This window comes from Leuciscus leuciscus, assembly GCF_965113295.1.
Source record: "Leuciscus leuciscus genome assembly, chromosome: 14".
Lineage (NCBI taxonomy): Eukaryota > Metazoa > Chordata > Actinopteri > Cypriniformes > Leuciscidae > Leuciscus > Leuciscus leuciscus.
The window spans coordinates 38815765-38833435 of record NC_138738.1 but is presented as its reverse complement, the minus strand read 5'-3'; the positions used below and the strand labels follow the sequence as shown (position 1 = coordinate 38833435).

At 35.9% G+C, this 17671-nt stretch overlaps 2 protein-coding genes across 2 annotated transcripts; one reads left to right on the top strand and one right to left on the bottom strand.

Annotated features, from left to right (window-relative positions):
- Positions 1-8798: 8798 nt before the first annotated feature.
- LOC309473956 (peroxisomal membrane protein 4-like) lies at positions 8799-11491 on the bottom strand. Its single transcript, XM_082136248.1, has 4 exons — positions 11332-11491; positions 10986-11048; positions 10248-10446; positions 8799-9370 (listed from the first exon to the last, which is right to left on the bottom strand). The coding sequence occupies exons 1-4, from the start codon at positions 11442-11444 to the stop codon at positions 9110-9112; spliced, it is 636 nt and encodes a 211-aa protein (XP_081992374.1). The 5' UTR covers positions 11445-11491; the 3' UTR covers positions 8799-9109.
- A 1046-nt stretch (positions 11492-12537) lies between these two features.
- On the top strand, positions 12538-14181 carry LOC309513997 (peroxisomal membrane protein 4-like; the record flags this gene model as incomplete). The annotated part of the gene is made up of 2 exons (XM_082190115.1): positions 12538-12753; positions 13733-14181. Coding segments are annotated over 2 exons (477 nt in total), but the record flags the coding sequence as incomplete, so codon positions are not given.
- Between the last annotated feature and the right edge of the window lie 3490 nt (positions 14182-17671).

Here is a 17671-nt window from a genome sequence, read left to right as displayed (position 1 = left end):
GACTCGCCATGCTTAGAGTGAACCCTTGGTATTTCTAGCTGATATGATCCTAATGATCTGAGAGATCTGTTGGGTTTATATTCAGTGAGCATATCTGCAATGTATTGAGGTCCTAGGCCATTGAATGATTTATATACCAGTAATACAGTAAAAGACCTGGGTGTTATACTCGATTGCAACCTGTCTTTTGAAAATCATACAAAAACAGCCTTTTTCCACCTTAGAAACATTGCTAAGCTACGTAATATGCTAAAGTTAGTTCATGCATTCATGACCTCGAGACTGGATTACTGTAATGCCTTATTAGCTGGTTGTCCTGCATCCTCAATAAACAAGCTACAGTTAGTCCAAAATGCCGCCGCTAGAGTTCTTACGAGATCAAGAAAATATGATCATATAACACCAATTTTATCATCACTGCATTGGTTACCTATAAAGTTCCGTATTAATTACAAGGTATTGCTACTGACTTATAAAGCCCTAAACGGCTTAGCTCCAGACTATTTAACGGATCTTCTATCACCCTATAATCCATCGCGCTCTTTAAGATCAATAAATTCAAGGCTTTTGGTCATACCTAGGATATCCAGAACCACCAAAGGAGGGAGAGCATTTTCACATTTGGCTCCAAAACTCTGGAATAGTCTTCCTGATACTGTTCGTTGCTCAGACTCGCTCTCCCAGTTTAAAACTAGATTAAAGTCGCATCTCTTCAGCCAGGCATTCATATAATCCTACAGTTCAAACTACAATCCGGCCTCTAGCTCATAAATGCCAGAGGAGAACTGGCCCCCGACTGAGCCTGGGTTCTCCCAAGGTTTTTTTTCTCCATTAGGTCACCTGATGGAGTTTTAGGACACCATTAGGTCACTTGATGGAGTTTTTCGGTTCCTTGCCACTGTTGCCTTTGGCTTGCTCAGTTGGGGATATTTTGGGGATATTTAATCTAATTTTATCAATCAATAAATTCCTCTTGAAACAAACTTTGTTGTATTATTTTAATTTAATACTGTGAAGCTGCTTTGATACAATCTGTATTGTGAAAAGCGCTATACAAATAAACTTGACTTGACTTGACTTAATAATACTTTAAAATCAATCCTAAATCTAACTGGGAGCCAGTGTAAAGACTTGAGGACTGGTGTGATATGTTCATATTTCCTGGTTCTGCTCAGAATCCTAGCGGCAGCGTTCTGTATGAGCTGCAACTGTCTTATGGTCTTTTTGGGAAGGCCAGTGAGGAGTCCATTAAAATAATCCACCCTGCTGGTGATGAAAGCATGCACAAGTTTCTCTAAGTCTTGTTTGGAAACAAAGCATCTAATTCTTGCAATATTTTTCAGATGATAGTATGCTGATTTAGTTATTGCTTTGACATGACTACAGAAACTAAGGTCTGACTCTAGTGTCACACCAAGATTCCTGACTTGATGTTTAGTTGTTTGACCCCTAGAGTGAAGGTATGCGTTCACCTTGAGAACTTCACCTTTGTTTCCAAACGTAATGACTTCAGTTTTGTCTTTGTTTAGCTGAAGAAAGTTTTGACACATCCAACTGTTGACTTCATCAATGCATCGGCACAGGGAGTCAATGGGGCTGTAATCGTTAGGCGATAGGGCTAAGTACAGCTGTGTGTCGTCTGCATAGCTGTGGTAAGCAATTTGGTTCTTTCTCATTATTTGGCTCATTGGGAGCATGTACAGATTGAACAGGAGTGGCGCAAGAATTGAGCCTTGAGGGACTCCGCATGTCATGGATGTCCACTCAGACTTATGGTCTCCTATACTCACATAATAACCTCTCCCTTCTAAGTATGACCTGAACCATTTTAGGACCATCCCAGAAAGCCCCACCCAGTTTTCCAGCCTGTCAAGAAGTATGTTGTGATCGACAGTGTCAAATGCAGCACTGAGGTCGAGTAGTACCAGCACTGATAATTTGCCTGAATCAGTATTTAAAGGGATAGTTCACTTTGAAATTAATTTTTGGTATGTTTTAGCTTACCTCAAGGGCATCCAAGATGTAGGTGTCTTTTTTTCCGCAGTAGTTTCAATTTTTATATTTTTAGGTCAAACCGTTCTTGTCTGTCAGTCATATAATGCAGGTTGATGGTCACTGTCTCAAACAGCATGCACAGAGTCCAAATTAAAACAATTCCCCGTCGTCCAAATTAAACAATTCCCCATCATAAGTACACATTGATGGCCTAAGACACGAAACGAGCGGTTTGTGTGAGAAAAAGAACAGTATTTATATCGTTTTTACCACTTATACACAGCCATGTCCAAGTGATCTGATCTGACGTGTGCGCAGACTGGTGCATAGATATATACACACTAGATGTCGCCTTGTCTACGGCAGTTCATTGGAACGAATGTCTTTAAGGTGACATCTAGTGTATATATCTATGCACCAGTCTGCGTACACGTCAGATCAGATCACTTCGACATGGCTGTGTAGACATGACACCTACATCTTGGATGCCCTTGAGGTAAGCTAAAACATACCAAAAATTTATTTCAAAGTGAACTATCCCTTTAAGCGAATATCATTTATTATCTTTATGAGCGCTGTCTCTGTGCTGTGGTGCGGTCGGAAACCAGATTGAAAATTGTCAAAGTATCCATTCGAGCATAAGAATTTGTTCAGCTGGTTGAAGACAACTTTTTCAATGATCTTGCCTATGAAAGGAAGATTTGAGATCGGTCTATAGTTGCTTAATATGGTCTTATCCAGATTGTTCTTTTTCAGGAGGGGCTTGACAACTGCAGTTTTCAGGGAGTTTGGAAAACTCCCAGAGAGAAGTGAGGCATTTACCACTTCTAGAAGATCTGCTTCTAAACTGTTTAACACACTTTTGAAAAAAGATGTGGGAAGTGTGTCAAGAGCGCATGTTGATGTTTTAAGGTGCTGTACGGTTTCTTCCAAAATTTTGCCATCAATTTCTTTGAAATCAGACAAAGTTACTACTTTCTCAGGTGGTCTGATCTGTCTGACCCCAGCGCAACTCAAGGATGTGCTGATCACCTTTCTGATATTATTGATTTTCTCAGAGAAGAAAGAAGCAAACTCACTGCACTTGCTGTTTGAGAGCATTTCACTAGGAATCTGGCTTGGGGGGTTTGTCAGTCTCTCTACAGTAGCAAAAAGAGTGCGTGTGTTGTTTAAATTGCAGTTTATAATATTTGAGAAGTAAGTCTGTCTAGCTTTGCCTAGTTCCATATTGAAAGCATGAAGGCTGTCTTTGTAGATGATATAATGGACTACAATTTAATTTATTCTTACCTTGCATATAGCAGCAGGATTTAGCATTCTACATAAAGCTACCACATAATAACACTAAAACAGCTCACGTTAGCTACAAGTTGTCGCGAGAACAGATTTAGATCAGGCATACTACTGGCATACTAATAAGCTCGGACTCATCTCTTCTATTCATGGGTTTCATCAGGTCCCTTTCCACAGGTGTATTAATCAAGCACAATGCAGTCTGCATTCATAATCTAAGTGCTTGATTTTATACACCTGGGGAAAGGGACCTGATGAAACCCATGAATAGGCTACGTGCACAAGCGTCGTGACGAACTTCCGCTATTGTCAGAAGTCGGCATATCAGTTTCCGGTTTACTTGCGCGTCGCCCAAAATGTCTATTTCGTGCAGCGAAATTTAAGCTTAAATTGCTGTTAGCGACTTGAAGCAGAGCAAAGTGACACACAGCAGTGCTCCTTACGTACCCATGTTAACAGGTCAGAGCTTTCACACTGCACACGGTTGCAGTCTGTCGATCCGTTACAGTTGCGGTGTGTATACAGCAGTGCAGAGCTCGTTTCCACACCGAGTCTATTTCTGCTGTGCTGCAAACGCTGAATTCAAGTGACAGCGCATGTTTCGTGGTCAAAATGAACAAAGATTGACCTGAAAAGGTAGTAATTTCACCATAAATGCGTTTAAATAAATAAAATGTAGTAATCTCACCATAAATGCATTTAATTATATACTACTATTTTTCACAGTCATCTTTTTACTTTTAGAAGACCGGGGTAAAGCAAGGAAAACTACAATTTACTTCAACAAGGTGACATATGAACAACACTCGTCTCATTGGTGGAGGTGGAAAAACAAGTTCTTTGTGACATGCAAGATTTATTTTATTAAAATTTAAATGCAAAAGAAAAGGCATGAGAGTCGGCTGTTTTTGTTAATTTACAGTTAAATATTTGACCACTTGCTTGAGCAACTTAATATAAGTATAAGTAATGCATGGAATAAAAGCCCTACGTTGTTTAAATTGTGTTTAAACGTGCATGCGTCCATTAAACAGTGTATATGTGTACAAAGAGAATCGCAATGCTGACAAAACTTTTTTTTTAAATAAAAGTTGCAGCATAACTTCTGGATTTTAAATAAAAATAGTAAGTAACGTTAAGTGTGTGTGGTACTGCCGCGGATCAGTTATTCACTGCAAACGCAGCATATGTGAAGCACTATAGCACGTGCTACTCCTGCACCGCACACACACTGCACACGGAGTATGTGTGAAACGGGCGTTAGATCCACCTACAGTTCTTAGAAACTTAGATGTGTCACGCACATTATATCTCTTTTTTTCGTACAACAGCAGCACTCATCTTGTTTGTTTATAGCGGATGCCGAAGACAGTCGTAAACCGGAAACTGATATGCCGACTTCTGACAATAGCGGAAGTTCGTCACGACGCTTGTGCACGTAGCCTATAGGACTCATTTGTTCACCACACCGGAACCGGGAACACTTCCCATAAATCCTGATGTACTTCTTACATCATAAGAAGGATGGCGTCTACGCTAATATTAGTCTCTCTGTTTATCCGGAGGTTTGCCGCAGTCCGCCGGACCCAGGCCGTATCCAGATCTGATGAAGGACCTGCGCCTGGACACGACGACAACGCAGACCTGAAGTGTCCACTAGTCTCTCCCCTGTGACTGCCTCCTTCCCTTCCCTTTACCTCTGTACAGATAAAACGTTGTTGTGCACCATGTTGCTACGCAGACGCGATAAACAATTCTGTATTATACATTTTTAAGGCCAGACAAGTAGTTTGTTGAGGGTTGATTTGTAAAGAAGGACTACACGCCTGCGCAAATATATATTCAAACGCACATACCTATGGACTGAACATGTGACGCGCATGTGCGCGACGTCTGTGTTTGCTAGGGGTGTAACGGTTCACAAAATTCACGGTTCGGTTCGATACGATACACTGGTGTCACGGTTCGGTACGTTTTCGATCAGCAAAAAGAAAGAAATGCCATGGAAATTTCCTTGATTTAAATTTTTTATTTATTAAAACTAACATCATAAAGTATGATAATTTTTTACTTTGAGCAATGGTGGAGATATAGCCTACTTGACTCTTCTTAGGAGCATATAAAACAAAAACATCTCCTTGCTCCTTGAAAAAATAAATAAAATTAATGTAATATTGTAGTAGTTATAAACAATTAAGCTTTTTTTATTTCAGATTAACATTTGAGGGCAGCAATTTTTATTCATAATGTCGAAATAAAACCGACGTACTTGAAAGCATTGTACTATTCCTGCCAAACTTCCATGGTTATAGTTAGTGTTACTACAGTAAATCCATGGTGAATGTTGGTGATCTGTGGAAAATGTACGTGTGATATGGGTTTCAGAAGTATGTGTGGCAAAATGGCTTGATAGAGCAAACGAAGTGCTCCTGGCGCTATGTTTCACGTACAGGTATTAAAATTTGGTAGACATGTAACAGGACAATATCTACAAAAAAGTCTCAGAGGGCACAATCTGAAGTGAGATATAGATATTTTGACTTGGCTAAGTGCTAATGTATGCCATTAACACCACGAAACAGGAAGTTGTTTTACATTTAATGCATTTGACAGACGCTTTTATCCAAAGCAACTGGCATTGCATTTCAAGGTATACATTTTACATTCTTATCAGTTCTTGCTTTCCCTGGGAATTGAACCTATGACCTTGACGTTGTAAGCGCCAACGCTCTACTGTTTGAGCTACAGGAAGGCTTGGAAGGTTTTAATTCAGGCATGCGATGACCGATCTGCCCCAAACTTCACATGTTTGATAAATCCCACCCTGAATACATCTACATGACAATATTCAGTTATAGTAATAGCGCCACCTGCTGGTGTGCTCTGTTTTCCTAAAGCCGCCGGGTGGTGATGGCACGGGTGTGAGGGCCCTTTTCATCGCTGCTTGCAGCTTTAATTTCCTATTATCACTGTTAAGCTGCTTTGAAACAATTCATATTGTTAAAAGCGCTATATAAATGAAGGTGACTTGACTTGACATATATATATATATATATATATATATACACTACCGTTCAAAAGTTTGGGGTCAGTAAGATTTTTTATGTTTTTAAAAGAAGTATCTTCTGCTCACCAAGGCTGCATTTATTTGATTTAAAATACAAACAAAACCAGTAATATTGTGAAATATTATTCCAATTTAAAATGGCTGTTTTCTATGTGAATATACAGTAAAGTGTAATTTATTCCTGTGATCAAAGCTGAATTTTCAGCATCATTACTCCAGTCTTCAATGTCACATGATCCTTCACAAATCATTCTAATATGAGGATTTGATGCTCAAGAAACATTCATTATTATTATCAATGTTGAAAACAGATGAATAGAAAGTTCAAAAGAACAGCATTTATTTAAAATAGAATATTTTCTAACATTATAAATGTCTTTACTGTAACTTTTGATCAGTTTAACTCATCCTTGATGAATAAAAGTATTGATTTATTTTATTTCTTTCCCCCAAAAAGAAAATTAAAATTCTTACTGACCCCAAACTTTTGAACGGTAGTGTTTAATGTTACAAAAGCTTTAGATTTCAGATAAATGCTGTTCTTTTGAACTTTCTATTCATCATAGCATCATGAAATAAAAATGTAAATAACTGTTTTCAACATTGATAATAATCATAAATGTTTCTTGAGCATCAAATCATCATATTAGAGTGATTTCTGAAGGATCATGTGACACTGAGAACTGGAGTAATGATGCTTAAAATTCAGCTTTGATCACAGGAATAAATTACACTTTACTGTATATTCACATAGAAAACAGCTGATTTAAATTGGAATAATATTTCACAATATTACTGTTTTTTAATTGTTTTTTAATCAAATAAATGCAGCCTTGGTGAGCAGAAGATACTTCTTTTAAAAACATTAAAAATCTTACTGACCCCAAACTTTTGAACGGTAGTGTACATAACTAAATTTCATAACCCAGTTTCCTGAAGCAGGATAATATGTGGATAAGATAATATAAATGGAATTGGACGGTTAGTGTTTTAACACCATTACAGCTTCCTTGTCTATTTTTATGGCGAGTAACATGTTAAAATTCTATAAAATGGCCATTTTAAAAAAACTATATAAGGTTATTAAAGTTTGCTACACTAAAATGGATTCAGGGTTGACAAAAAAGTTTGCTGTGTAATATCATTTCCTAAGAGGACTTAAACCAGAATAAATTTAATAAGATATGTTTAAGCAATATATCTGGCATGTGGATCATAGATCTTCATTTGAACTTGTGTTTGATTCTGGAACATAATATTCAGCATAGTGTGTATATGATCGGATCCCAGCGATTGTTGAGAATAAAAATGCTGTTTTCACCCACCGTAGGGGTTCATTTCATACAGTTTTAATACATATGGAAAACTATGGATAATAAATATATTTCAAACATTATTAATGACTCACGCATATATATTCTGGTACTGTATTTAATCAATTAATACATTCATTCTTCCATCAAATCTGCACCAATGTAATGCATGGAAAAAAATTACTCTTGACTTTAATAGCAAAAGAAAATTACTCTTGAATTTCAACTTAGTAAATTGTTGCTTATACTGGCATTTCAATTATTAAAAGTTTTGCAATCAGCAGAAGAATAAAATATATAAAGCGCTTAACCAATTTATCAGTGCTGTGGTGAGAATCAGGAATAAACTATGACTAATTATTTACATTTAAAAAAATTATGAACATAGTCATTATTTTGTTTTAAGGACTGCGATGTTAAGTTTTATGTAATATGACACCAAAAAGTGCAGCACCAAAACATGCCCAGGTCATATTTCCCCCCAAAAAACAAGTGAAAAAACGAACTATTTAAATTGCACATAGAAAATGAAGTTTTGGCAGGTTTCATGATTCTCACTCCTCAACCATGATGCAAAAATAGGATTTATTTAAAAGGATTTTGTGTTGTTAAATGTACTCATCATGGCAGGATTTGTTGTACTATCAGAAACAGTATCACTTTACAATAAGGTCTCATTTGTTTACAATAATGAATGCATTAAACTAAAAATGAGAAATATATTTTTACAGCATTTATGGACCTTTCTTAATGTTAGTTAATACAAATGTTAATGTTAGCTCACAGTGCATTAACTAATGTTAACAGATGCAACTTTTAATCTTAAAAAGTAAATATTAAGATTAATAAATGCTGTAGACGTATTGATCGCTGTTAGTTCATGCCAACTAATACAGTGAACTAATGTTAACCGATGAAACCTTATAGCAAAGTGTTACCAGAGAAACTATCTAGCTTTGAGAATAAAGGGAATAATAGGAAAACCTCAAAAGAGTCTGTGAACGTATAACAGTAATGAGAATAAGGGGGGAAATTGTCATAATGGGGATGGTCCTAGAAACAAATTTCATTTTTCTTACACAAAATAATTGCTTTCGGGTGAAATGTGGCCTGAACATTTTTTTGGGGGGGAGAAATTCATAAACATGTTCTTTTTCTGTCTTTACATGATGGTTTATCACAGTTATCATGAAGTGCAAGTACATCTGAGTGTAAAAAGTGGAGCGAATATAATCTTAAGAGTCTAGACGATGTGCAAAGTAGTCATTTAGTTCAACATCTAACCATGTAAGGTAGAACAGTCAAGCATCTGCAATTTCTATATGTGCCACAAATAATGTATAGTAATTAAACCCTTCAATCAAACGAAACACAAACTTTAAAGTGGTCTGTTATTTGTCTAGGTTCTAACGCAGGAGCCTAGGTCTGTCCCTGCAGTACCTCAGTTGGTTTTGGGTTTGTTATAGATGAGAAAGTCTGAGATGTCGTGCCATGTGTTGCTGTCGTGATAGAGGTAGTTCATGGAGGACTGCAGGGAAGGCTGAAGTGTGTGTGGGTGATACTCAAACAACCAGAGCACGACGCCCCACACCAGCGTGGCAAACAGGGGGAACGGGTCTTTCTTCGGCTGCGGGATGAAGCCCTTTTCCACTGCTAGACGAGAAAGGGCGAAGAGAATCCGGGACAGCAGGTACATGTTTATCTGAGCAAAACAACACAATCCAAAGAAGAGATGTTATATAGAGTGCCCACAGCTTGTGAAGTCACAACCAAAATGTATGAACGTCTTTGCATTAGACACAAAATATCAAAGCAAGTGTGATTGTCTAATCCTATAAAGCCTTCTGTATCATATTTGTCACTATATATTTAAGGCCTTCAAATGATTAACATGATCAAAACTTCAGTCAAATACACAAACAAGTACAATCCTTCTGTCGTCAGATTGATAGTTTAGACTTTTTTAGCAAGTATAAAGCCTTTTAGAGTAATTGTACAAACGTTCACTTCCAGCTTATGTTCCTCGTGTCTTTTTGCTATGAAAGCTTTAGTGATTTCTATAAAGTAAATGCAAGAATAACTTGATTATCCAAACAATTTTATTTAGAAAATTCATGTTCAAATGTGAGTCTCAAATATGATCAAAATTAAATATGCTCATCTCTCAATCATTCTATTGCATGCATTTCATTATACGTTTTAAAACTGCAGAGCTTTGATCATAAAACCAAGCATTTGAATATATATACTCCGATATTCATACAGTACCTGTCAAATGTTTGGAAATATAGATTTTTGTTTGCTCACCAAGACTGCATTTATTAGATCAGAAATACAGCAATATTGTGAAATATTATAAAAGTCTGTATTCAATGTGAATATATTGTAAAATGTAATTTATTCTTGTGATCAAATCTGAATTTTCAGCATCATTACTCTTTCAGAGTCACATAATCCTTCAGAAATCATTCTAATATGATGATTTGCTGCTCAAGAAACATTTATGATTTGACTTTTCAACTGAAATACGGTCGTTAGGTATCAATGATAGATCAGATAATGAACTGAGCTCCACTAACCTGGCTGTTGATGTTGTTATTTTCTCCAAACACCAGCCAGCCTCCGAGACACGCGGCGAGAAAGGAGTGAGACTGCAGGTGTTTGCCCTGGAAGTGCTGCTGAAGAGCCTGAAGGCCTTTATATGTGAACACAAAGCAGGCTAGATTCCTGGAGTGAGTGAACGTGGCCTGAGCGATCGCCCGAAACTTCTCTCTCAGACTGTTGATGAGCAAAGACATCATACTATTATATTTATTATGTTATATGTTGTAATAAGTCAGGATGTTTGTCAGTTTATTCGTCACTTCACAGCGTCATCAGCAGCGCTGAAAGGATCTGCCTTATGATGATGAAGTTTGGTTATTTAAGAAATTCATAATAAATAATAATAAAGACAGATACCCTGTTGAAATATGTGAGATGTGTGGTTTATATAAACTGCAAAGGTAAAGTATAAATTAAAATGATTGTGACCAATGTGAAGGGGGAGGAGAATTTACGTGCGTAATGTTTAGTCGATAAAACACTTCAGCAAAGGATACACCCGTGTATCCTCGTTCATAACTCCTCATGAAGCTCCTCACTCCTCAATCCACGTCTCCTCACGGCGCAATTAGAGAATTGAGATGTCCTTCAAGATGGTTGAGCTCGATCGGTTTCCGGGTCATAGGATGGAGGATGGAGGAGCGAGGAGACGAGGAGGGATATTGAGAAGCAACCATGGAGTTGGTAATCTGAAAGGTCAAAGTTCACCTCACCTGCCACTTCTGAAGAGAAACGTCATCACTAGGGCATGAGGAGCACGAATTTTAGCCCCATATCTGGAAAAACAATGAAAATAATTAATAACATGTATTTAATTACATGTTTACAGTTAGTCTTATGTCTAAACTCAGCAATATGAATACCTATTACTACAATTTTAAGTATAACATTTAATATAAGGCGAAAAAGAAACTTATCTATATCTTTTTCCATACGCAAGATGAAATATAATCAAAAGTGCTTCATGTCCAAAATGTAAACAAGGTTAGAATCACAATGTACATAACTTACATGCATTTATTAACAAACATGCGTAAAAATGCCGTTGAAAAGACTCACACAGCTCCATTCCTGAAGCCTTTGAGGACAGCCAGAGCAGATTTATATTTGTGCTGCTGCAGGAGATTGTTGACAGTGTATAGTAAAGTTTTAAAGAGATCTGAGACTGCCATGACTCTTCTTTAACACGGACACCTCGCGCTGTAACACACGGAAACAGTCCTGCTGTTAACGGTTCCGCTTACAGTGCCCGGAACAACAGAGATATGTCATTGTCAAATATACTACATTTTCATAAAAAATAAAAAAATGCATCCAGGTAGAATTTTACGGTCTTAATAAGTTCTATCTTAATTTAGAAGCGGTTAATGAGAATTTTACATTCGAGTGGGATCTGCAACTGTCATTACTGATGGTCAGCATGAGAGGGCGCTACTGTACGGTTTATTTTTGTCTAGATATTTTTTACAGTCTATGCTATGCTATGGTCTAGTAGTCACCTGTCATTCAGATGTAATTCACTTGTAGTAATAATAATAATAATAATAATAATAATTAATTCACTTTTAACTTTAGGCCTGTATTTTTTCTATCTATCTATCTATCTATCTATCTATAGGCGCTACTGTACAGTTATGTTCTCATTGTACTGCAATGTTTCCCTCTGACTTTATGAAAAGCATGTTGTTACTCACCCAGTTTTGCAGAAACATGGATAACATTAGTAATCCCCAGACAGCAGCTAATGCTTTTTAATCTCAATTTATGACAGAGCAAACAGAGATTGTGTATCATATTTAATGAGAGAAGTGAAAGGCTAAATCTGAACACACAACTGAAGAGTGCGAGGGATTACTCTGCTTAAAATACAAGTCAATAATAATGAGCAAGTTTTTGTCACATCTGCCAATGGCAGGCAAATATAATAATGTAAATATTTATAATATCAATTTGTAATTTGCATTTTATTAAGCCAAGTGGTTTTCATTTTGATTAGGGATGTGCACAAATAGGAGAACTCGGACATGATCAGCGACGATCGATCATGAAATCGATAGATGAAACGATCGGCAGTCACTGATGGTTTGGTTTTGACTTATTTTGAATCACTAATGTCTCTTACATCAATGAGGCTCTACATAGCAATTTAATCTGCATATTTTATTGTAGTTAAGTTTTGTTTACTCAGTTTTTACTCACATGTGGCACATGTTGAGGTCCGCCACATGTAATAAAGACATATTTTTTTTTTTTATATGGTTTTGATCTCTGCTCATCAACAGTCTGAGAGAGAAGTTTCGGGCGATCGCTCAGGCCACGTTCACTCACTCCAGGAATCTAGCCTGCTTTGTGTTCACATATAAAGGCCTTCAGGCTCTTCAGCAGCACTTCCAGGGCAAACACCTGCAGTCTCACTCCTTTCTCGCCGCGTGTCTCGGAGGCTGGCTGGTGTTTGGAGAAAATAACAACATCAACAGCCAGGTTAGTGGAACTCAGTTCATTATCTGATCTATCATTGATACCTAACGACCGTATTTCAGTTGAAAAGTCAAATCATAAATGTTTCTTGAGCAGCAAATCATCAAATTAGAATTATTTCTGAAGGATTATGTGACTCAGAAGACTGGGAGTAATGATGCTGAAAATTCAGATTTGATCACAGGAATAAATGACATTTTACAATATATTCACATTGAATACAGAATGTTATAATATTTCACAATATTGCTGTATTTCTGATCTAATAAATGCAGTTTTGTGAGCAGAAGAGACTTCTCTTTCAAAAACATTTTTAAAAAATCTATATTTCCTAGATTTTTACATTTGACAGGTAATGTATGAATATCGGAGTATATATATTCAAATGCTTGGTTTTATGACCAAAGCTCTGCAGTTTTAAAACATATAATGAAATGCAATACAATGATTGAGAGATTGAGAGAACAAATAAACCTTCCTCAAAAGCCTGATGGATCATATTTGAGACTCACATTTGAACATGAATTTTCTAAATAAAATTGTTTGGATAATCAAGTAAACCTGAGTCCCTTCAGTCCAGTAAGTATAACTAACAATATCAAAGTTATTCTTGCATTTACTTTATAGAAATCACTAAAGCTTTCATAGCAAAAAGACACGAGAAACATAAGCTGGAAGTGAACGTTTGTACAATTACTCTATAAGGCTTTATACTTGCTAAAAAAGTCGAAACTGTCAATCAGACGACAGAAGGATTGTACTTGTTTGTGTATTTGACTGAAGTTTTGATCATGTTAATCATTTGAAGGCCTTAAATATATAGTGACAAATATGATACAGTAGGCTTTATAGGATTAGACAATCACACTTGCTTTGATATTTTGTGTCTAATGCAAAGACGTTCATACATTTTGGGTGTGACTTCACAAGCTGTGGGCACTCTATATAACATCTCTTCTTTGGTTTGTGTTGTTTTGCTCAGATAAACATGTACCTGCTGTCCCGGATTCTCTTCGCCCTTTCTCGTCTAGCAGTGGAAAAGGGCTTCATCCCGCAGCCGAAGAAAGACCCGTTCCCCCTGTTTGCCACGCTGGTGTGGGGCGTCGTGCTCTGGTTGTTTGAGTATCACCCACACACACTTCAGCCTTCCCTGCAGTCCTCCATGAACTACCTCTATCACGACAGCAACACATGGCACGACATCTCAGACTTTCTCATCTATAACAAACCCAAAACCAACTGAGGTACTGCAGGGACAGACCTAGGCTCCTGCGTTAGAACCTAGACAAATAACAGACCACTTTAAAGTTTGTGTTTCGTTTGATTGAAGGGTTTAATTACTATACATTATTTGTGGCACATATAGAAATTGCAGATGCTTGACTGTTCTACCTTACATGGTTAGATGTTGAACTAAATGACTACTTTGCACATCGTCTAGACTCTTAAGATTATATTCGCTCCACTTTTTACACTCAGATGTACTTGCACTTCATGATAACTGTGATAAACCATCATGTAAAGACAGAAAAAGAACATGTTTATGAATAAAAAAATAAATAAAAAAATTCAGGCCACGAAAGCAATTATTTTGTGTAAGAAAAATGTCATTTGTTTTTAGGACCATCCCCATTATGACAATTTCCCTCCATATTCTCATTACTGTTATACGTTCACAGACTCCTCACATTTTACTTCTGAGCTTTTCCTATTATTCCCTTTATTCTCAAAGCTAGATAGTTTCTCTGGTAACACTTTGCAATAAGGTTTCATCGGTTAACATTAGTTCACTGTATTAGTTGGCATGAACAAAATTTATTAATCTTAATAATAACCTTAACATTTACTTTTTAAGATTAAAAGTTGCATCTGTTAACATTAGTTAATGCACTGTGAGCTAACATGAGCATTTTTATTAACTAACATTAAGAAAGGTCCGTAAATGCTGTAAAAATATATTTCTCATTGTTAGTTTAATGCATTAATTATTGTAAATAAATGAGACCTTATTGTAAAGTGATACTGTTTCTGATAGTACAACAAATCCTGCCATGATGTGTACATTTAACAACACAAAATCCTTTCAAATAAATCCTATTTTTGCATCATGGTTGAGGAGTGAGAATCATGAAACCTGCCAAAACTTCATTTTCTATGTGCAATTTAAATAGTTCGTTTTTTTTACTTGTTTTTTGGGGAAAATTTGACCTGGGCATGTTTTGGTGCTGCACTTTTTGGTGTCATATTACATAAAACTTAACATCGAAGTCCTAAAAAACAAAATAATGACTATGTTCATATTTTTTTTTTAATTGTAAATAATTAGTCATAGTTTATTACTGATTCTCACCACAGCACTGATAAATTGGTTAAGCGCTTTATATATTTTATGCTTCTGCTGATTGCAAAACTTTTAATAATTGAAATGCAAGGGCCAGTATAAGCAACAATTTACTAAATTGAAATTCAAGGGCCAGTATAAGCAACAATTTACTAAATTGAAATTCAAGAGTAAATTTTTTTTTTGCCATTATAGTCAAGAGTAATTTTTTTCCATGCATTACATTGGTGCAGATTTGATGGAAGAATGAATGTATTAATTGATTAAATACAGTACCAGAATATATATGCGTGAGTCATTAATAATGTTTGAAAAATATTTATTATCTGTAGTTTTCCATATGTATTAAAACTGTATGAAATGAACCCTACTGTGGGTGAAAACAGCATTTTTATTTTCAACAATCGCTGGGATCAGATCATATATGCTGAATATTACAGAATCAAACACAAATTCAAATGAAGATCTATGATCCACATGCCAGGTATATCGCTTAAACATATTTAAGTCAACCCTGAATCTATTTTAGTGTTTTTATCTAAAGCAAACTTTAATAACCTTATATAGTTTTTTTTTTAATGGCCATTTTATAGTATTTTAACATGTTACTCGCCATAAAAATAGTCAAGGAAGCTGTAATGGTGTTAAACACCGACCGTCCAATTCCATTTGTATTATCTTATCCATATATGATCCTGCTTCAGGTAACTGGGTTGTGAAATTTAGTTTATATATATATATATATATATATATATATATATATACAGTACTGTGCAAAAGTCTTAGGCATGTTAATACCCCCCCCCCCCCCCCCAAAAAAATGGTTTTAAGTCAGTTATTTCTATCTTTTGCTGTAGTGTGTCAGTAGGAAATATCAGTTTACATTTCCAAACATTCTTTTTGCCATTAATTGTAATAATCCAGTGAGATTTGAGTATGCACAAGGAGTCTGACACCAGCCGGTATGATCTGATCTCACCATCATCGAGTCCGTCTGTGATTACATGAAGAAACAGAAGAAACTGAGACAGACTAAATCCAGAAGAACTGCGGGAACGTCTCCGAGATGCTTGAAGAAACCTTCCTGCAAAGCTTCCTGAAAAACTATGCGCATACCTGGACAAAAGCCACTTTAAACGCAAAGGCTCGTTACACCATATATTGATTTGAATTAGTTAATAGAAGTTAAATCATAAATAAATTCAATTTGTGATTTTATTTTTGAAAGCATTCTCACTTTACAGCATTTTAACACAAGTGCCAGTACTTTTCACAGTCCTGTAGCTTTGCAGGAAGGTTTCTTCAAGTGAAAATCGACTTTTGCACAGTACTGTATATGTAAGACTTGAAAAACTGGAAGAACTGGAAGGGAGAGCTACTCTCTGAGATAACAAAGGAAATTAACATTTGATCTCACCCGAAGGCAAAAGTCTCACCTCCGAATCATCCTAATCTACATTTCTTCCCCTCATCAGCCACTCCTTCTCTATCATGCTAAGATCACCAAAAACTCACCCAAGAATCTAAATGGTTAAATGTGAATAATTATCACTATTATACATGTTTGGTATCATTTGAAAATGTCTCAGTGCGACTGGTACAAATGTCTCATTTCCAAAAATTGTATCGATTATCTTTGAATTGATTATGACATTGGCATGATACATTTACCTGACATAATACATTGTTACATTTGATTATTCTAACTGACTTTGACATTATTTTCATTAAAGAGTTAAAAGGAATAGTCAAACATTCGCTCACATTTAATGATGCAGATATCATTAAAACCTTTTCATTTATGGAGTGAAATAACGAGAAAATACATATGAGAAAATGTATTGCATTTAATCAAAAACACTTTGCCACGAGAAAAGAGAGTAACACGCTAAGACCTTCTTTGTAAATATAATTTTATTTGTTAACTTTTTTTTATTTAAAGCAACAAAAAAAAATTTGGCCTAATAATAATGTTTATTTTCTCACTGTAACCTATGCTTATTAGATGCTTATGCTTATTATGCTTGTGCATGTGTTATGAAGAGTAGCTAGGATCTCACCGTGCCTTAAAATGAGTCCATATGAGGTGCGTAGACAAATTCCAACGAGAGCCCGCACACTCCACAAAAGATGAAGGATGTCAAAAAGCGAGATAAAATCAAGTGCTTTTACTGAAAAAAAGGCAAACGTTTCGGTCACATGTGACCTTTCTCAATGTCAAACTCGCATGTGACCAAAACGTTTGCCTTTTTATGATAAATTATATGATAGATGCTTATATTCACCATATTCACAGTGTGGGTGTGTGATCTCAAGCCCTTTCCATGACTGTAGATCACAGTCTCAGGCTTTGTAAATGCGAGTTATTATGCAATTATACAACAATGAAAATATCACACAAAAAAATCTATTATACCACTTCATGGCTCATTCATTATTAGTCATTTATGAGGTTAAATCACATAAAACCAGTTAAGAACAAAACATTTCACCTCATAATCAAAAGAAAGGTTGCATTTCGTTAAATGCATTAATTTTGCTTAAATTATTCTTTTTTTTTTGTCAAATTTTTATTTCGAT

Coding starts and splice junctions, on each gene's coding strand:
- LOC309473956 (XM_082136248.1), bottom strand. CDS start 11,444: ATGGCAGTCTCAGATCTCTTTAAAACTTTACTATACACTGTCAACAAT. Junction 11,049..11,331: donor GGCTTCAGGAATGGAGCTGT/GTGAGTCTTTTC, acceptor TTGTTTTTCCAG/ATATGGGGCTAAAATTCGTG. Junction 9,371..10,247: donor ATAACAACATCAACAGCCAG/GTTAGTGGAGCT, acceptor TGTTTTGCTCAG/ATAAACATGTACCTGCTGTC.